The following is a 20041-nucleotide window of genomic DNA, read 5'->3' as shown; positions in this document are numbered from 1 at the left end:
GGAGTTTGAAACTTTAATCAGATTTGTTTTTGTTTTTTTTTAATCTGGACTACGTTGATGGATATCTCACTTTCATGATGGGGTGGGGGGCTTTAAGGCCGTAAACGTTCTGCACCTCAGTGCGACTGCAGGAGCGGAGAGGGGACAATGTTCAGAAGACTCGCGCTCGCCATGTCACCGCCGATGCGTCCATCACGACGCCAGGCTCTTTAAGAAGAGGAGCACTGAGAGAGAGAGAGAGAGAGAGAGAGAGTGAGTGAGTGACAGCGGGCTGAAGATGTCTGACCTCAGCCAGGTTGCGGTGTACTCCGACTCTTCAGACATCTATAAGGTGAGCGAGGATGACGAGCTGCATCGTGGTGGTTGACGAAGGGGATGTGGGAAAGGTCACGGAGCTAGTGAGACATTTTTAGTCCATTATGATCATCTTAAAAAAAAAAAAAAACTATTATTCCTAATAATTTTGTATTCTGCATGCTCTCATGTGTGCATTAAATGTGGACAGGTAACAATGGGTAAATATTGAAGGCGAGGCCATGCAACGTTTGCCCGACACGGGGGTTGTCGTCGGCGACAGTATCCACGCTGGCATTCGCTTCAGCAAAATTATTATTATTATGGAAACTTAAGCGAAGAGAACCACAGTTTCGGTGTCACCAGAACCGTACATCCTCCCAACAGCAGCTATAGCAACCAAAACAACATTAGGAAAAAAACGTGGCCCTCTGCCTCCGATTGGCTTAGCCTTTATATTATCCAATCAGAGGCAGAGTAGGGCGGTCATGCTTTAGACATAGCAGGATTCGAAATTTAGCCAGGTAGTGTAACGGGCCCCCAGACAGAAAATAAAGTTATCAAACTGATTGTAATGTACAGCACTATGCGTTACACCCCCATAACAAATGAGTAAAGGTTTTGTTTCTTTTAATATAGTTTAATTTTCACCACTTTTCTGCAGAATGTGTTCTGCAACCCTGCCTTTGAGCTGGAGGGCGAGCGAGAGGAGCGAGTGGAGGGGTTCAGGACATCCTCGTCCACCCCGGAACCAATCAAACCGCCGGCGGCTGGTGAGTCAGCCAATCAGCGCGCAGCGCTCTGCGTCGGATTAGCAACATCACCGCATTCGCCCACAGAACTCTGGTTTAAAGTCCAATCGTGCCGAAGAATGGTGAAGTGTGTGTTTGTGTGTGTGTGTGTGTAAAACGTGGTTGTTATGGTTTAAGAGTAAATCCGTGTAGCACGTGATCGCTGTGGCTCTGGAGTAAAAAAACAACCCTGATGATGTCACAGTGATGTCATCAGGGTTGACTGAGCTCGGGGTTTGGAGACTAAATGCATCAAAGTAAAGTTTTAAAAAGTGGAAGTGTTAGAGTTTGAAAGACATGTCAAGTACCATGTTGCATTATGGGAAATGTTTTGAGTCTGTGAAGAACAATACATATGAGGAAGTAAACTGTTTAACAAAGTCCAGTAGTCTCAATTGAAAGAGGAATAAAATGCAATAAATAAATGAATACAACAGAAAGGTTAATGTGTTAGTGTGTGTGTGTGTGTGTGTGTGCTGTGATTCAGGTCTAGGCCGGGGTCTGTTTGGGGTGTGTGCGATGCGTCTGCGGGGCCCGGGTTGTGGCTGGGGGGTCGTGGCCGTCTCTGCCGCCGCCCTGCTCCTGTTGGCGGCCCTCGGACTGGCGCTGGCTCTCATCCTCACGCGTGAGTCTCTGCTGCAGCCCTCGGCATCGCTCGTCATCACACCCAAACCCAAATAGATATAGCAACTAATTACAAGGACTTTTTATATATATTCAATACCTGCTTTTCAAGCAAAACTGGAAAAAAAAACACATAAAGTATCATGATTTAAACCAATACTGCAACCATAGCCTCCATGCCATGTTTCCAGAGATGAAAGGCCAGGCAGTGGAGGATGCGTCGCCGTCCACCAGCTCTCCATTCGGCCTGAATGGAGGAGGTGGAGGCGCCCAAACTTCACCCACAACCTCCGTCAACAGAAGTCAACAGGGAAGTACATCTGCTCCTCAGCCGGCGAGGATCCCGACATCTGAAACACGTGACTGCTTCAAGCTAAATGGACATTCACATTGTAATTTGTAAAAACATTTTTTTTATTCTCGGCTGAAACCTGGTTGTCCCCTTTCCGTCTCTCAGGTTGCGGAGGCGTGTTGACCGACTCGGAGGGCAGTTTCAGTTCTCCAAACCACCCCGGATCCTACCCCCCCGACTCGCTGTGCGTCTGGGTGATCCGAGTGGCGCCCACCCACCAGGTCCAGATCCACGTTTCCTCTCTGACCGTCGAGGGGCCGTCTCCATGTCTGTTTGACTGGCTGGAGGTGCAGGAGCAGATGGAGCGGAGCTCCGTGGTCACCAGGTAGACCCCCAAACCGTCTGCTGCCTAATGCTCTCCTTTAGAGGCCTACGCTTCTGTTTGAAGAACACCTTGAACTTTGCACTCCGCTTGTAGATTTTTCAAAATTTCTTTCAAATTCAAATTTCTTTTGACAATTGAGATTAATAACTCAAACTATCTCATCCAAGTTTCTACGGTGTTTCCAAAAGTATTGATGTGCAGACAGACCTGGAATTCAAAACTCAAATGAACCTATATGTGCTCGTCTCATTTATGTGAATGCAAAGGAACCTTCTGTGTTCATTACCTTAAATGGTTGGTAGGTGGCGCTAAATGTCTGTGCGTGACAGGAGAGGTGCACCGAGGGGGCTTCTTGGAAATATTTCAACACAGGAGGAAACTTTCCACCTAGTTTCATTCTCGGAAAAGTGTCGTAATAACAACGATTGGTGAAATTCTAACACCACAAAGAATTGACAGTGCAAAGTTCAGACTCCACTGTGATATGGAGAAAGAGGAGAAAATGGAGTGGGGAAAAAAAAAAAACCCAAAGAGGTTAATTAAAAGGTCAACCTCTCCCCTGCAGGTTCTGCGGGAACGTCGCCCCAGCGACAGTGAACACAAACAGCAGCTCGGTGTGGGTCACCTTTCGATCCGACGGCAGCATCGCGGGCAGCGGCTTCACCGCTCAATACAGGGCCATGCTGCCCGGACACAGTCAGTGGGGCGCACGCGTCTGCCAACGCATCGACTCATGGGCACTGCTGCACATTAGCATTCACGTGGATTGCGTCTGCTCCCCTGTGTGTGTGTGTGTGTGTGTGTGTGTGTGTGTGTGTGTGTGTGTGTGTTTCCTCAGAGAGCTGCTCCAGAGAGGAGTTCCTGTGTGACGGCGGTCGCTGCCTGCTGCCCGTGTCCGTGTGCGACGGTCATCCAAACTGCCACGACCAAACAGACGAGGCCAACTGCAGCCATAAGCATAAAGGTGAGAGCATGCAACAACCCCCCCCCCCCCCCCCCCCCGAAGTTAAAGGCACTTGAAAAGGACACAAGAGGGAACTCGTGGGCTTTGTATTCTTTTCAACAGACTGCGGTGGGCAGAAGACGGGGCCGAGTGGTTACATCTCAAGTCCAAACCACCCCGGGCCTTACCCTCACCAGCAGGTGCATATATGCTTCACTCTGAACTGACCATCATTGGGCCGTGTTCCTCTCTAATCTGGTGTTCTCCTATCCCCCCCCCTCCCCCATCAGTTGTGCACATGGTACATATCCGTGGAGGAGGGTCACGTCATCACGCTGAGCTTCAAGAACTTCAGCCTGGAGACTCAGGACGTGTGCGAGTTCGACTACGTGGAGGTGCACGACAGCGTCAACACTGGAGATGGAAGAGTGCTGGGAAGGTGATGTATATGTAAATATGTATATTCATATATATATATATATATATATATATATATATATATATATATATATATATATATATATATATATATATAAATATAAATATATACATATATATATATATATATACACAGTATATATATATATATACAGTATATATATATATATATATATATATTCATTTATATATATATATATTGTATATATGTATATATATATATATATATATATAAATAAATAAAGTAGATTATAGAGCTACAGAGAGCTCTGAAGCAGCTTCTGTTTCCTCTTCCTGCGTCTCAGGTTTTGCGGGACCACCTTCCCTCCAGACCTGACCTCCTCCAGCCCCTACATGACGGTGGTGTTTGTGGCTGATGAGGGAGTGGCCGACAGCGGCTTCAACGCTACGTACCAGGCAGTGTCCGTCCTGGGCAGTGAGTTCAATTCCTATGGAACCAAACAGCTGCGTGGTCCTTCTTTCCTTCCATAGTTTCTCCTTGTTTTACATCCCACCTCTTTTGGACCACCCGTCCTCTCCTCTCCTCACCTTCTATTCATAATACAAACTCAAATGCTTCCCTATCGTCGTATTTGCGTTCCATAACCCTGTCGTGTTGGCCTCTGTCTTGATTCAAAGGGACGTGCGGTCCCAGCCAGTTTGGCTGCAGCACAGGGGAGTGCCTTCAGCAGCAGTGGTTGTGTGACGGATGGAACGACTGCCCCGACGGAGCAGACGAGCGGGGCTGTGGCAACTCCACCTACCCTCCCTTCAGTGAGTCCCCGTTATCTCCGAACCCGATCAGAGACACACGTTTTTTTTTGTTCCCAGTTTTTTGACTGTTAGAATATCAGAATATAAGTTTGCGATGACATAACTTCCTTCGTTTATATGTAAAATAATGTTTTGTGTGCCCTCAGCTTCCTCGTGCGAGGTCATCGAGGTCGAGATGTGTCTCGGCCTCAGCTACAACCTCACCTCCTTCCCAAACATCTGGCTGTCCATTGCTGACCAGGGAGAGGCAGCCACGCTCCTGCGACAGTACCGGGTACAAACTACCTTCATGGACCTCCCTAACTCCTCGTTGTCGCCGTATTATCTTTTTAAAAACACACACACCCGACGGCTGCCACGTCTAACACCGACCACACAGCTCAGGCTCACGTGCTCCTCCTCTTTTCTCCGTCCCAGGTGCTGATGGAGCTGGCGTGCTTCGAGCCCCTGCGGATGCTGGTGTGCGGGATGTTCCTGCCCCAGTGCAGCGCTCGGGGAGGCGTCCTCCAGCCCTGCCGCTCCGTCTGCTCCTCTGCCGAGCAGCAATGCAGCCAAGCCCTGGACCTCTTCTCCTTCAGCTGGCCCTTCAACTGCCACCTCCTGCCGGACTCGCAGGACCCCGTGGAGTGCTCGCTGCCTTGATGTTTACGGGGGTGTTTTTGTTAGTAAGAGATGATCATCTCCACCCCGTCGCCTTTTGACCTTTCAACAGAACATTTCACTTCAGTTTGAGGACCGAACAGCCGGCATCTTACAGAACTGAATACTTATTTTCTGGACTCGGGCCAGCAGGTCCTCGTTGTAGAAAGCGGTTTTGACTTGTAGCGTGAACACAAACCTCATTAAAAAACCTTTGAAGCTTGTGGTGCATGCAGACTATCGGTGCACAGTAGCCTTTTAAAAATAAAAGCTCTGATGTGCATAAATACAACATAATTTGTGTTTTCTGTGATTCACAAAACGAAATTTCAATTTGCACTATTTATTACCTTTCACATAAGAAATAATTAACAATACAGGTGAGAATACCTTTAAAACAATCTTTATTGCTCTGTTCACCAACCTTCTTTCCTTTCAGTGTTTTTTAAGTCAGGACTTGATCCAGTGTGAGAAAAAAAAAAAACGTACGTGAGCCGACTCACACTGGAAACCATGATCTCTGCACTTCACCTACAAAATAAAAAGAATGTAATAAAAACAACTCTCATTGGAAAAAAAAAAACCTCACGGTAATAAAGTTATATCCCGATTGAGCTTGTTAATATCTATTTATTTGGTAACTGCTGGTACAGGAGATTTCCAGCTGAATTAAAAAAAGGATTTTGAACATTTGAAATTCAAAGGCGTTCCTAATATAGAGAAATACGGATAAATGTTCAGGTAATAATGAATGGGGTGTAAAAAAAAAAAGTATCGCCACTTTTTGATGTTGTTACGTCATATTTGTGCTTTTAACAACTGTTCTTTGTGAGTGACATCATCAAAGCTGGCCACCACCTTTATACACACGCTCATTCTTATACACCCAAAAGCTCAGAAAGTGCACAAGTAGAGGAGAAGGAAGAAAAAAATATATATTTCGCCTGACTGGAAAGAAATAGACCTTTTTATAAAAGAAAATATTTCACATTCCTGGCATTTGCTACACAAAACCTGTCGATCAATACTTCGAGTCACATGATCGGTCTAAGTGTACTATGAACCGTAAAAACAAAAACAGTAGGTTCAGCTGCTCAATCAGGGACAATGAGTTTCAGGGTATGGTCCAGGGCGATGGCCGTCAGACCCCACACGCGATGCTTCCCGTTACGAAACACTGGCACAGTGTAGCCGTACTTGTCGCCGGTGCGGAAGTGTGTGTAGCCGCGGTTCTGAGGGTCGCACAGGTGGGACAGGGACAAGGTGAAAATCTCCTCGACCTGGAACAGAAACGGGAGAACGGTTTAAAACTTTGGATTTAGATTTAAACTAACCAAAAGAGAGGTGGGATTTGTTTTTTTAAAGTTATTTGTTTACTTGTCTATTCATTCGTTTGCTAGTTTAGAGCTACTACAAGGAACTTTCAATTTGTGTTGATTTTGGCGGTCCCTGTGGACGGAGGTGGTAGTGTTCCCGAGGACCAGAGCCCCTTCAGGAAACCTCTCATTTCACTGCAGCAGGGTCTGAATAATGATGATTTGTATCTGATATAGAATCTGACCCCGGTGGCATCGAATGCAAGCATTAAGAAAAAAAACTATATAGAAATAGATCATCTTCTCGCTGATGCTCTATAAAAAGGCATCAGTATTATAACCAGTTTTAAAAAAGTTCCTCTCCGTAACTTTATCATCTCCACCATGTTCAAAAAACAAACTCTCCAATCACTTACACAAGCAGAAATAAAATATAAAAAGTGCTAAAAAGTAGGACGGCTTTACCTCTCCGGGGTTCGGTTTGAAGGACAGCTCCTCTATGGGGCCGAGGTTAGCCAGGACGGGAGCGATCATCATCCCCGACTGACGAGAGACGAAAGACACAAACAGCGTCACAACCAGACAAAGATTCTGCATCCAAAATGTATTAAAATAATGATTAGTGACACAAAACCATGAACGGTTTGTTTTTCTATTATCAAGATAGATTAATCTATGGCCTTACAAAGCAGTCTGTATAGTAGTGGGCATAAAGAGTCTGTCTCAGGCTAAATTTAAGGCTGTATCGCTTGATCGAGTAGTCAATTGCCAGAAAAAAGAAAAATAAACAAGTTAGTGTGAAAATTAACTCTCATTAAAAATGAAATATTTCGGAGTTTTGGACTGCTGGTCAAACGAAACAAGCAATTTGACGATGAGACATTGAGCTCTTTAAATATATGTGATTATTATTTTATAAAATACATTATTTCATTATTTTATAAAATACTTTACATCATTATATTGATCGAGTGAATGATTAATCCCCAAAAAATAGTTTCCAGATTAAAATCTGTAATTAAAATACATATTAGCTGCAACCCTATTTAGGACTTTACAACCCCTTTTCAAAGCGTATTAAATAATTGAGCAATCAGTGGTGCACCAATGCCCATAACAGTAATAATTATATCATGACACTCTAAATCTATAGTGTGATTTGAATCTTAAATACATTAAACAACACTTGTACTCGCCATGTCTCTCAAGGGCTTCAAGGTGCCCCAGACCTGCTCGGTTGCCACAGAAACGCCCAGCTCCTCCCTGGCTTCCCTCAACGCCGTGGCCACCACATCGCTATCCACTGGATCGCTCTTTCCTCCTGCAAAGCTACAAACGACTGGAAATGACGACGGAGACGCGATTACACTGGAGATTGAGAACAATGCGGTTTCTAGCCTGCCACCTACCTGACATCTCCCTTGTGGCGGCCCTTCAAAGTGCTGGAGCGCAGGGTGAAAAGAAATGCCGGCTCCCCCTGATTAGAGCACAGAGAGACCAGGACTGACGCCCATCTCCCCTGGTTCTTTCCCTGGCTCCGATTTGCCCCCTTCTCCCCGGCGTCGTACAGCTTCAAGTTGGGCCCCAGGCTCTGTCGACACCTGTTTTCATTCGTCAGGGAAAGGCAGCCCCTCCAGACATCGGCCTTTTGAGGGGCGGCCTGATGAACCGCTCTGGGTTTTTGAGGAGCGACGACGGAGGGTTGTCCTCTACTGGGAAAGTGGTTCAAGATCCATGGCGCGCGTGTCGACGAGCTGAAAGATCTAACAGAGTGCTGTCTGCAATATGAACTGCTTTGGAGAAGGTTACACTGAGTCTTATAGGTGGTGCTGTGCGAAGGTTGGCAAATGTCCTGAGGCCTTCTCCAGGGTTGAAGGCAAGTTGTGTTGATTAAACAGTCTTGGTAAGTGCTCACAGATTTGGGGTTTGCGGAGGCAGGAACCCGAGGGAGTTGTTGATAGCTGAATGAAATGGCTTTGGACCGGAGGTTTTGAAAAAAAGCATCTCCCTGCTTTGGATTGTCACAGTTCAAGTTAAATAAAGACAGCCGTGTCGACCGCGCTACTGCCTCCGTGGACGGCGACCCCACCTTACTTCCCGGGATCCCATCATCTCTCCTTCTCTTCGCATCTCGAGCACCCTGCCATCCAGCAGCAGTGTGCTCAGAGAAACCAGAGAGGTGGCACTCTCTCAATAGCAGTAATGGCCTTAGGGGACAATACCTAATCAGGACCTGTGGGCCCCTAAACATCCTGGAAAAAGAACCAGAAACACACAAAGACAGTATTAAATGCATCAGCCACCGAAGCTTATTTTGCTTCATGAGCTACTTGCACCAGCACGTGACTGGTGTATTAAATATGGGCTCAGGTGATGCATACATGCCATATGGCTCCACCTGCAGAGGAGGAGTGACGTTTAAGCTACGTAACGTCTGAGTGAACGTGTTAGCACGAGAGCTGCTGAGGTCAAAAGCTTCAGCCTCCACATGTGCCCGAAGCTTATTTCATCTCGAACCCACGCAGCTGTTCGTCGTCCTGAAGTTTGTCGGAGCACAAACTTCCGCTAACCAGCTACAGCGGCTAGTTAGCTAGCTAACCTAGCTTAGCCGAGTTGTGAAAGCTACGTCAACAGTGTATAGAAACAAATAAAACACATTGACGTTAAAGAGGCGGGTTTTATTGGCTCCTCCGCTGCCAGCGTAAACCACCACGAAGATGTTGTGGTTGTCGTAACCGTTAAATATCTCCTCCGGCCTCTAAAAGCAGACGTCGAGGCTAACTTAGCTCGCTAAAACCTCTTAAAAAACTAAGCTATGTCGATGTATCCCAAAGCTACACTTTAAACGCGGTCAAAGCCCAGTCAGAATACACGCCGGTGACCCCGCATTGGGAAGTTAAAACGTCATTAGAAACCGAGAAAACACTCACCTTGAAAGTTTAATAAACGCCGTTGGCCTCTCGCCAGGCTAGCCGGCTGCCACTGGTCAATATGGCGCATGCGCAGCGGTGCGCATGCTTGATGCGCGTCAGTACTGCTCTTTCAGCTTGTATTTACTGCGAGTGAATGCAGGGTTAAAGGGACTGTTTGCATTACTTTACTGCACCACTAGTCGGGTGAAAAAAACAGTCTGCATGTTAACCAGGCCTTGACTTATACAACACAAGTAGTTTTAATTTCCTAACATCACATCCCTGTGTGGCTCTTTTAACATTATATGATATCAATGTTGGTCAAAGGTTAATTCTCATAGTGACGTGAAGTTGCCAATACAGTAATGCATGTTATTTATCATTTGACATACCGGGGAGGCACCGATGACATCAGCGCAAGAGACTACTCACCGCACCTGTTTTACCAGCTCCACCCTGAGTCCAGCCTGCCTTGTTTTTTTTAAAGCAGCACGAGTTTCATGTGAACTGGCATTTCAGCCTCGCCATCTTTGGCAGCATTTCCTTTAACTTAACAGACTCCAAGGGAACCTTAGTGGTCGTCCGTTCGTCCAGGTTTGACCTCCCAAGAAATCCAGCTCATCCTTTCTGCGTTCCACCCCGGCACCAATATGGCCTCAGCCTGGTCTGAAGAGGAGACTATTGTCTGCTCGATCTGCCTGGACACCCTTAAGGACCCGGCCACGCTACCCTGTGGACATTCGTACTGCCTGGCTTGTATCCGCAGCCACTGGGACAAGAGAGACACTAAGGGTCAGTACAGCTGCCCCCAGTGCAGGCAGGTCTTCAACCCTCGACCCCCCCTGGCCAAGAGCACCATGCTCGCGGACTGTATAGAGAAACTGAGAACCAACAGCCTCAAGCAAAGCTCCTCCACGGCTGTCTCCTCCACCCTGCCGTCCATCCCTATCTACCTGGAGGTCCTACCAGCCAGAGGGACGCGACCGGGCAGCATGTACCCTCAGCTTACCGCGGCGGGCCCCAGGACCTGCCCTCAACACAACCGACCCCTGGACCTGTTTTGCTGCGAGGACAAAGAGTGTGTCTGCGAGGTGTGTTGCCAGCATGGACACGTGGGACATCGCGTGCTGCAACCGCAGGAAGAGAGGAAGGAGAGACAGGTATGTCACGGACAGGGCAAATGTTACCACGGGGATAGTATGAGTGCTCTTTAGTCGTTGTGGGTGAATAAAAGACTGTTGTTGTGTAACATTTCCAAAATGTAGCTAAACTTGAAGTACTTGTTAAATGAGTTTTTTCTGCACATTCCTGTGTGGAAAGGTTCTTCCTCTTCTTCCATGTGAAAATATGTTTCTGCAACATCACAAATGTCTCAACACAAAGCACAAGCTAGGTCCATTACTGTCCTGCAGTGTGTTTGTGTGTCTGTGTGTGTGGTCTTTTCTATACCTGTATCCATCCTAAGCGTAGGGTGATAATATGTGTGTGTCTAGAAAGAGCTGGCTCAGATGCAGGTGGACGTACAGAAGAGAATCCAGGTGACTGAAAAGAGGCTTGTGGAGCTCCCACATGTGGCTCGCCAACACAAGGTTTGCAACAGTCATGATTGTTTTGCTGTAGAAACCTTTTGCTTGTTCCACAGACACACACATTGACATTCTCCTCCTCCTCCTCCTCTCCATATGCTCCCAGGCCTTGGTGCAGGCCCTGATGCAAGAGGGCACAGACGTGTTCTCGGAGCTTGTCAGGAACGTGAATCTAACCGGCATCCGGGTCGCCGAGGTCCTCGGCAACCACGAGACCTCCCTTGGCAGCCGGGTCGAGGGTCAGGTCAACAGGCTGGAGCAGGAGGTGGCCCCGCTGCGCTGGAAGAGCGAGGAGCTGAGCCGGCTGGCCGACATGCAGGACGACATCTGCTTCTTGAAAGTAAAGTTTGTGTTGCCGGAGATGGGATTTTTCTTTTTAATTTCAGAGGATAGATAAATAATTACACCAGTCAATAAAATGGGATCTGTCCTTGGTGTCGTTCGTTTTGAAGAATTTCGCCATCACGGAGCCGCCGGGTCCGTCGGGCGCCGCAGAAGATTCCATACTGAGTCAGGAGGAAGCGGTGGTGGCCTCCGTCCGCTCAGCCATGAAAGAGCTGCAAGAGTCAATGCAGGAGCTCTGCAACACCAGCCTGGCCAAGATCGCCACATTAGGTCAGATATCGTCTCCTCTTCCCTTCTCCTCCTCCTCGCCTCTCTTCTCCTCCTCCCTTTCTCCAGACAGTTAAAGCTTTTCTTTTCTCTGTAGTGAATCCTGATCCTTGGGCTTCAACGCCCGGTGGTGCAGCAGCAGCAGCAGCATCTAACGACAGCGATCAGGCCGCCACACCAAACGCATGTACGGTAACTTAAAAATCAGCTTGGACTCTTATGGAAAGGGACTCCTTCAGCTCAGTCTGTGTTCCTAACAACTCATCCTCTCTTTCCTGCAGTGTGCGCGATGACGAGAGCCCAACTGCCTTTGCTACCTCCGCGACCTCGAGGTGAGTCTCCGTAGCTCTGAGGCTCCTGGGAACAAATGGACCCCGAGTTAATGTTTCTGCTTCATTTATTCAGGGCACGAGGATTCTACAAGACGCCCCGCACACCTTCAAGGTAAGAAAAGCCTGACGCAGTACATGAATGGTGACGGGAGTCGAGATCCCATTTGGTTTACGTGCTCTTTTCTTTCCCCTTCATCTCTCTGAACATGAAGCTTCAGTGCCACCTCCGCCCCTCCCTCCTCGTCAACCACAAAGTAAATACAGATTTGTATATCAATCTACTACTTCCCCTTGCAGAAGTGAAGACGGTTTTTGAAATATACAATTATATATTTCTTCCCCTCTAAGCACCTCCTGTAACCACAGTGGAACACGTCAACCTGGTGCCGAAGACGAGAGAGGAAATGCTGAAATGTGAGTCCATCATATCCAACAGAATAAAGCACACAATGTCGAAGCCTTTCGGGGAGGAGCACGTTCTTCACTGAAATGCATCCTCTCCCTCCCAGTCCGCTTCGAACCCACCATGGACGCCAAGACGGCGTATCGCCACGTGCAGCTGTCAGACGGCGGGCGGAAGGCCACGATGCGGCCTGAGAACCTGAACCTACCGGACCATGCCGAGCGCTTCCACTTCTGGAGACAGGTTCTCTGCAAAGAGGCCCTGGCCGGGAGCCCGTACTACTGGGAGGTGGAGTGGACTGGCAAGAAGGTAGATCCATCAGCGGGGAAATGGGTGGTGTCACGCTTACAATACAATATCGGATTTATTTATCAAGCAGAAACAAAAGATCATCAACATGTTAGCAGGCTGAGCACCACCCTGGATATGCTTCCTTTCCTAAGCCAGTGTCCTCTCCACCGTGCAGATCACCGTCGGCGTGGCCTACAAGGAGATGGAGCGCAAAGGTTCCGACGACGGCAGCCGCCTGGGCCACAACGCTCAGTCTTGGAGCTTGTACTGGTCCGCGACCGGCTTCTCCTTCTGGCACGACGGCAAGGAGAAGCTCCTGGGCTCGCCGAAGGCCCGGCGGATCGGCGTCTATCTGGACCAGCACGCGGGGATCCTGGCTTTTTACCGCATCGCCCGGAACCAGGCGGATCTCATCCACCAGCACCAGAGCCAGTTCACCGGCCCGCTGTTCCCAGGGTTCAGGTTCTGGCCAGGGGGCAGTTCTACAGTGACTGTTTGCCAATTGGACTGAGTTGCATATGATAGTGCGGCTATTTCCTTCTATTTTTGTATGCAACCTGCTTGTTCAGGTTGGAAGCAGTGTGACACTTTTTAATAAGGAAGTAAATGTGCTCTGGTTTTCATGTTATTCTTTTTGCACCATTTTATTGATCTGAAGTACATTTTTCTCGAAAATATCTTTGTCAGCGAATAAAAGAGCAAGGACGCACATTTCATATATACATCTTTTACATTCTTTTAAACATGTGAGATGAAGATTAAGTTAAAGCATCGTCGATGCTTGAGTAGCCCTCAGTATTAGAGTGATAGTGGTCGATATAGACCAACACAGATTGCGTCCTGTGTCACTAAAGTGAGTGATTTTAAATTGGATCCCCACACTTCGGTGACCTGGATGCTTTAAGCTTCTCTTGCATTCTTAAGTTATCTGTCGTATCTTCACTAGTCCCACATGGATTTGCAAACAACTATTTGACCTCCGTTGGTCTTTTGTCCACCCATTCCTTTCTCTCGGCACAGCTACCAAAATATAATTTAATAACCTGCAGTGTGTGTGAAGAGTCAAAAGAGTGCTCTTATGGACACCGTCACCGTGAGGTCACCTTTTGATTTGTGGACCATAATTTACTAAATGAACATACTCTGTTGAAGAAGACTTGACACAAGCGACTGAGAGCATAAACTCATGTTTACAATGTCTTACTGAGGGAATAAATCAAGTGAGTTATAAATACAGGTGTAAAAAAATTGCATAATTTAATCAATGCAGCAGCACCATGAACCATAATGTTTGGCTGCTGATGAGAAAACTGAACTCCACATTCAGTACAGACTTCATCTCAGGTGATAGTTGATATACCCGGGTGGCATTTACAACAACGCCCTGCAGGGTGTGTGTGTGTGTGTGTGTGTGTGTGTGTGTGTGTGTGTGTGTGTGTGTGTGTCAAATAGGGCAGACAATAAAAAAACAAACAAGGAGGGGCGATGCCAAAAGAGGAGGAATTAATAAAGAAAGGTAACGAGGGAGGGGCTCTCAGAAAAAATATATACCCACGACTTTAGTCTCACGATCAGTCGACACACCTTCCATCCTTCTGAATCCTTCGTCGTCATTTACCAGCGTCGACATGAGAGGTGAGACTAGCAATGAGTTGCATCTCCAGTGGCAGAATATTCAGGTGTGATGGTTGGACTCCAGTAGCAGAATATTCAGGTGTGATGGTTGGACTCCAGTAGCAGAATATTCAGGTGTGATGGTTGGACTCCAGTAGCAGCATATTCAGGTGTGATGGTTGGACTCCAGTAGCAGAATATTCAGGTGTGATGGTTGGACTCCAGTAGCAGCATATTCAGGTGTGATGGTTGGACTCCAGTAGCAGCACCAGGGGGGTTTAGAAACATCACGCCTCGAGGTGCTGATTCGTCACCAACTCCTTCACCATGCTTTGGTTAAATACCAAGGTTCAAGCGTGTATGTTAAGATTGAAAATAAATAGTAGTAACAGCAAAGTATTAACAAAACAATTTGGGGGGATGAAGTAGTGTATTGAAGGAGAATTGCTCAACTTGCATAATGGACGGTCTTTCATGGAAGCTTCCGCCTCAACAGAAGTGGTTCAGAGTTGGCTGATCCAGGTCTTGCTGGTTTTGTGTGCCTTTGCTCTTCCCCCCTCCGCCAGCTATCGTGTTGTTGTTTCTGCTGCGTGGAGCTTTTGGTGAGAGTCAGTTTGATTGGGAGGGTTCAGCCTCCTCAAGCGGTTCTGCCTCCTCGAGCCCACAAACACAACCCTATGGTGAGAGATCGGTCACGAAATATTACGTCCGTCCCTTCTGTCGATACATAGTCAGCGAATCTGCATGTACTCTCATCTGCCGTGTGTGTGTGTGCGTGTGCACGCAGTGTGTCTTGTGGATCAGGCCTCGTGTGGCTGCTGTCTGATGCAGAAGAAGATGCAGAGGATGGAGTCGTTCTTCAACATGACCGTCGAGGAGTTGAGCGAGAAGCTGACGAAGTCGAAGACGGCCCTCAACGACATGAGAGGTGAGAAACGGCGACCGGGGGGGTCGACAGTTCATGGGGGAAAAAAATGTATTTTTGAACTCCTTCTTCCTCTCTGCATTTGCAGCCAGCCGCAGCGCCTTCTCCGTCGCTCTCAACCACAGCGAAAACTACGGCTGCTTCGGCCCGTTCGCCGCCGCCGAGCTCATCCCGTACCGGCACGTCTTCCTCAACCTGGGCGACGGCTACAGCGCGGACACCGGTACCTTCACCGCCCCGCGCTCCGGCGTCTACAGCCTCGCCGTCACCGCCTACTCCAACGGTTCTCCCGCCGGCGGGGCCGCCGCCGCCGCCACCACCACCACGGGGGGCACCGCCGCCAATCTGCTGGTGAACGGCCAGGTGGTGGCGTCGCTGCAGGAGGCCGACAGCCCGGACCGCGAGGACAGCGCCACCGTCGTCGTGGCGGTGAAGCTGAAGGCCGGGGACGCGGTGGCCGTCAGCCTGCCCGAAGGATACCTCGTGTGCGATGACAGGAGCTACTTCAACACTTTCACGGGCTTCCTGCTGTATCCCTGCGAAGTTCTCAACGTGTAGCTCCGGGCTCCGTCCCAAGTCCGACGGGTCTGTTAGATTACACTGATTTTGATTATTTTGATTAATCTTCATCTGATTTTATATATGGAATATATGGCCTTGTGTGTATTTTTCTATTGTAACAGCCGTTGATCTCAAACGCCGCTGAAATGATGTGATGTTAATTGTGCTAGAAATATGAATGAAAATCAATGTTTCTGAAACTGACCGGTGAAATAAACACGACTGTTAAACAAACTATTGAGTCCATTTGTTTCAATTTCTGCAGATGCCTACATTAGTCTTTACAAAAATACAAAATAATGATAGTTAAGATACTGCGTACTGGTTGATACAACTAAATAACATAGAATGAATGTATTTTAGGGTTGAAATCATTTTCAACCACGTAATGAAACATTTTATTGAGGTTACACTTTTGAACACCCTCAATCATAGGAACCGAGGATGTATATAAATGTCATCCAGATGACATACATATATTGTTAAAGTATTTATTATATACACTATAGTCCAAATGTAACTTAAATATGACAAATATTTGTTTTGAGGGTCTTATTTCGTTACATTGTGTCAGGCAGGAATGAGATGTGATCTATAACACATCTATATATTCATATATTATACCTTTAATACAGCAGTCTCTTTGATCTGCTACCCACAGATTATTAATTCTTCTTCTTCCTCTTCTGCCAATACATAACGTTAGATGAAGTAATGCATCTGTACAGAAAAACAGTGCAGCTGCCTTAGACAATAATTATAGCTATTTAAATTATGTAGTGGTTTTCTACATGTTGGGATACAATTAGCCAGCACAGCATATAGAATATATCACGCAGCTCTACAAAAAGAATGACTGATCTCTCTCGACGTTGTAGGTGATACCTGGAGGGTATGTGTGTGATTTTTATTTTTTTTTTAAATAGGAGCACTTGGTGATGACGATAAAACATCCTCAGTTATTCAGTTATAAAGGAAAATGGGACGGACTATAATAATAAAAAAAGAAGAACAACAAAAACAAGGAGGGGCGACGATAGGAGAGGATGAATAAAACGTAATAACAAGGGAGGGGCGCTGAGATATACAAAAAAAGGATATACCTTCCTCTACCGATCAGTCTATCACACCTTCCATCCTTCTGAAGCCGTCAACATGAGAGGTGAGACTTCATTCATTCACACAGGTAGCAATGGTTCACGTATACAACAATACCTTCTTTTTTTTCTCCCCCTCCTTTAGCTATTGTGCTGATCTGCCTGCTGCATGCGGTCCTTCCATTTCAGTGGAATGACCCTGGCCAGGACCCACCGCCTACAGACGCCAAACCGGGCAGGGGTGAGGAATTGTGTGTCGCGTAATCAGTGTGTCTGCATTTGTTGGGTGTGTTCATGTGTGTTTGTGTGCGCTGGTGTTCAGAGTGTCTGGCGGACCAGGGCTCCTGCGGGTGCTGCCTGATGTGGAAAGAGATGGACAGGCTGACGACGTACTTCAACGCCACGTTGAACACGTTGGAGAACGAGTACGCACAAACGAAGCACAGTCTGGACAAAATTGAAGGTGGGTTACACGAAGCAGTTATGAAAAAGAAAAGCGATCTTTAAAAGAAGACTTTTCTTTGTAATAATGAGATCTTTGTTTGCATGTCTCCAGCCAGCCGCACCGCCTTTTCCGTCGCTCTAACCGATAACAACAATCTGATCTGCTTCGGCCCCTTCGCCTCCGACGAGCTCATCACCTACCGGCACGTCTTCATCAACCTGGGCGACGGCTACAGCGCGGACACCGGGGTCTTCACCGTCCCGCACTCTGGCGTCTACAGCCTGGCCCTCACCGTCTACAGCGACGCCGGTTCCCCCGGTAACCTCTTGGCCGCCTGCGCCAATCTGCTGGTTAACGGCCAGATGGTGGCGGGGAACCGAGAGAACAACGAGCAGGACCAAGAGGACAGCGCCACCGTGGTCGCGGCCCTCCACCTGGCGGCGGGGGACACGGTGGCCGCCAAGATGCCCGCCGGGAGTTTCCTATGTGACGACAGCAGCCACTACAACACGTTCAGCGCCTTCCTTCTTTATCCCACTGAATAAATTAGGGATGCACAGTGCAGTGTCGTCGTGGTTTTTTGTACCCAACAAAGTACAAAACAAGGTACTAACGAGGTTAAGAGTCTGCTAGAAGAAATATTTCCGTGGTGCCCGGGGAGCCCTTCAAGCTATGCAATTTGTGTGTTTTGTTGCTGAAATTATGCCTTGTAATGATTTTAGGAAATTCCCTTCAAACCCACGCGCCTGTAAAATCATCTTAAGCAAAGCAGGATGGAAGAAGTTGATGACAATATTAAAAGTATTGAAATATAACCCTTGCTTTGCTGTCTATTCTTGATACACCATGGTTTTACCATTTTGAATGAAACCATTTTATTGTGCACTTTGGCTTTGAGTTGATAACACTTATATAATTAGATTTAAATGAATTTATTGAGAGTTTCTGTAACCCTTGCTTACAGAACAACATAAAGGGATATTCAAATGAATTCCCTATCACCTGCCAGGTGACGTTTAGAAATATTACCATTAGATATGTATGTTAAAATGTAGTTGGATTGATCACAATAATCAGATTATGAGGCACACAACAAAGTGAATGAGGTGTGACATACAAAAGATCTATGAATGACACTTTTAAAGTTATTTAATTAAGCAAAATAAGATTTTGGAAACCAGAAAGTTTCGTGAATATTTCACGAACTGCCGTGATACTGTGTTGTGTGTCGTGTTACGGCTTTGTGTGAATCCGTTAGCTAAACACACCGTCCCGTCCATTAGCTGCTCAGCCGAACTCGGGCTACAGGAGCTTTAAAAATCAAATTTTTTTAATAGGGTTGCATCACACACACAAGGGCAGAATCTTCACGGATTTTCTTCTCTTTTAAACAATGAGGAAATAAACTGTATAAAAAGCTCAAACAAAAGAAATCTTCAACTTGCTGCTCCTCAGCAAGACGAGGCCACGGGAAGACGATCTCTTGGCACATGTTCACCCCTCCGTATCGAACGATCTCAGAAACACGAGCGCTCTGTTATTTTCAACATGACGCAGTAATTTGAAGCTCCGGTTTGAAGTATCATCTAAGGCATAGCACACGCCCCCCCCCCCCCCCCTTTTTTTCATCCCAAGCCGTTTGAGGTAATCATCTCTCAAGGACTGCAGGGTTTTAAAGAGATGTGTGCAGAGCAGACATAAACCACCTGATACAGCCTGGTCTCCATCCAGAAGATTAGTGAAGAACCAGGTCAGTTGATGTGGGACTCCACACCCACATGTCATAAAAGAAGAAATAAAACCCCAGAAAATGCACCGTCACTGGAGACAAGTTATCAGTCAACACAGGAAACGACCTGTTGTCTATAAGGAAGAGCACGCATAGTGACACAACCAGTAGAGATGATTGACAGCTGGAGCAGTTGTACACAAATAAATAAACAAGGAAGTGGACCCTGCAATGCATAAAGGGAAGGACATACATTTTAACTGGTTTCATAACGTTGTCATAGCTTCAATATTGTGCCAAAAACCTTAATGGAAACCTCAATGTGGTGTACAACTGCAACAAAATAATTTTAAAAAATGGTTAAAATCTATTTTATAGTATTCTAGGTTGTTTTGGGGGGATTGGAAAAGTGGTAAGTTTAACCTGGACATCCTGACCCATCCCGAACAAACCCTGATTAATCTATTGCAGAGTAGAATGGCACCAATTAGACAACATGTTTTACTTTAAGCTTTCTTTTTTTTTTCACCTTATATGCGAAAAATATAAGATTGTAAGCTTTTTGATTGCCTCTCAACGGCTCTCAACATGGCGACAGCTAACGCTACTAATAGTGCTAACAGTGCTAACGTGCTAAGATAGCCAACTCTACTACATATTATTAAAGATTATAGTTGTTTGCTGCCACATTAATGTACAGAATGTTAAATACGGCTCTTTTAATAAACAGCTTTTTAAACCTATAGTAATAACATTTAGCGGAAAAGACCATGGAGTCTTAATTCAGAGGAAAACGTGCAAGTATTAATGATGTGCAATAAATATATGTACACTAGTCTAGTAAATCAATGATAAGAATAACCCAAAGAAGGGTCAGCTTACACAAAAAGGTAAACAGGAATATGATACCTGATATCTCCTTATTTCCTCCTCAAATGGAATAGATAACATCTTCAGCAGGCTATGAAAGAAGTGTATTGTGTGTTTTTATTATTTGTGGCCATGCAGAAAGCTTATATAAAGGGCAGAAATACATTT

At 46.5% G+C, this 20041-nt stretch overlaps 5 protein-coding genes across 5 annotated transcripts; 4 read left to right on the top strand and 1 right to left on the bottom strand.

The window, feature by feature from the left end:
• Positions 1 to 266: 266 nt before the first annotated feature.
• mfrp (membrane frizzled-related protein) lies at positions 267 to 5472 on the top strand. Its single transcript, XM_034548279.1, is given in 13 exon segments — positions 267 to 331; positions 959 to 1067; positions 1573 to 1710; positions 1901 to 2155; positions 2158 to 2386; positions 2952 to 3082; positions 3225 to 3350; positions 3453 to 3529; positions 3620 to 3768; positions 4073 to 4203; positions 4407 to 4541; positions 4688 to 4815; positions 4959 to 5472. Coding segments are annotated over 13 exon segments (1887 nt in total). The 5' UTR covers positions 267 to 277; the 3' UTR covers positions 5184 to 5472.
• A 95-nt stretch (positions 5473 to 5567) lies between these two features.
• Positions 5568 to 9531, bottom strand: nudt8 (nudix (nucleoside diphosphate linked moiety X)-type motif 8). The gene is made up of 5 exons (XM_034548278.1): positions 9427 to 9531; positions 7906 to 8748; positions 7693 to 7825; positions 6962 to 7039; positions 5568 to 6460 (listed from the first exon to the last, which is right to left on the bottom strand). Exons 2-5 carry the CDS (start codon positions 8745 to 8747, stop codon positions 6275 to 6277), a joined length of 1239 nt encoding a protein of 412 aa, XP_034404169.1. The 5' UTR covers position 8748; positions 9427 to 9531; the 3' UTR covers positions 5568 to 6274.
• On the top strand, positions 9518 to 13641 carry ftr86 (finTRIM family, member 86). The gene is made up of 11 exons (XM_034548276.1): positions 9518 to 10568; positions 10902 to 10997; positions 11101 to 11334; positions 11447 to 11609; positions 11704 to 11793; positions 11888 to 11938; positions 12012 to 12050; positions 12151 to 12192; positions 12287 to 12352; positions 12448 to 12650; positions 12808 to 13641. The coding sequence occupies exons 1-11, from the start codon at positions 10059 to 10061 to the stop codon at positions 13141 to 13143; spliced, it is 1830 nt and encodes a 609-aa protein (XP_034404167.1). The 5' UTR covers positions 9518 to 10058; the 3' UTR covers positions 13144 to 13641.
• A 619-nt stretch (positions 13642 to 14260) lies between these two features.
• On the top strand, positions 14261 to 15729 carry LOC117741821 (complement C1q-like protein 4). Its single transcript, XM_034549049.1, has 3 exons — positions 14261 to 14267; positions 15034 to 15174; positions 15260 to 15729. Exons 1-3 carry the CDS (start codon positions 14261 to 14263, stop codon positions 15727 to 15729), a joined length of 618 nt encoding a protein of 205 aa, XP_034404940.1.
• A 1158-nt stretch (positions 15730 to 16887) lies between these two features.
• On the top strand, positions 16888 to 17819 carry LOC117741820 (complement C1q-like protein 4). Its single transcript, XM_034549048.1, has 4 exons — positions 16888 to 16894; positions 16975 to 17070; positions 17152 to 17292; positions 17386 to 17819. Exons 1-4 carry the CDS (start codon positions 16888 to 16890, stop codon positions 17817 to 17819), a joined length of 678 nt encoding a protein of 225 aa, XP_034404939.1.
• Positions 17820 to 20041: the final 2222 nt, after the last annotated feature.

Source organism: Cyclopterus lumpus, chromosome 13, assembly GCF_009769545.1.
Source record: "Cyclopterus lumpus isolate fCycLum1 chromosome 13, fCycLum1.pri, whole genome shotgun sequence".
NCBI classification, from domain to species: Eukaryota; Metazoa; Chordata; class Actinopteri; order Perciformes; family Cyclopteridae; genus Cyclopterus; species Cyclopterus lumpus.
This window is presented reverse-complemented; position numbering and strand designations above follow the sequence as displayed.

Coding starts and splice junctions, on each gene's coding strand:
- nudt8 (XM_034548278.1), bottom strand. CDS start 8,747: ATGTTTAGGGGCCCACAGGTCCTGATTAGGTATTGTCCCCTAAGGCCA. Junction 7,040..7,692: donor TGAAGCCCTTGAGAGACATG/GCGAGTACAAGT, acceptor GTCTCTCGTCAG/TCGGGGATGATGATCGCTCC. Junction 6,461..6,961: donor TCAAACCGAACCCCGGAGAG/GTAAAGCCGTCC, acceptor TTTCTGTTCCAG/GTCGAGGAGATTTTCACCTT.
- ftr86 (XM_034548276.1), top strand. CDS start 10,059: ATGGCCTCAGCCTGGTCTGAAGAGGAGACTATTGTCTGCTCGATCTGC. Junction 11,610..11,703: donor GGCCAAGATCGCCACATTAG/GTCAGATATCGT, acceptor TTTTCTCTGTAG/TGAATCCTGATCCTTGGGCT. Junction 12,651..12,807: donor TGGAGTGGACTGGCAAGAAG/GTAGATCCATCA, acceptor TCCACCGTGCAG/ATCACCGTCGGCGTGGCCTA.
- LOC117741821 (XM_034549049.1), top strand. Junction 15,175..15,259: donor GGCCCTCAACGACATGAGAG/GTGAGAAACGGC, acceptor CTGCATTTGCAG/CCAGCCGCAGCGCCTTCTCC.
- LOC117741820 (XM_034549048.1), top strand. Junction 17,071..17,151: donor AGACGCCAAACCGGGCAGGG/GTGAGGAATTGT, acceptor GCTGGTGTTCAG/AGTGTCTGGCGGACCAGGGC. Junction 17,293..17,385: donor CAGTCTGGACAAAATTGAAG/GTGGGTTACACG, acceptor GCATGTCTCCAG/CCAGCCGCACCGCCTTTTCC.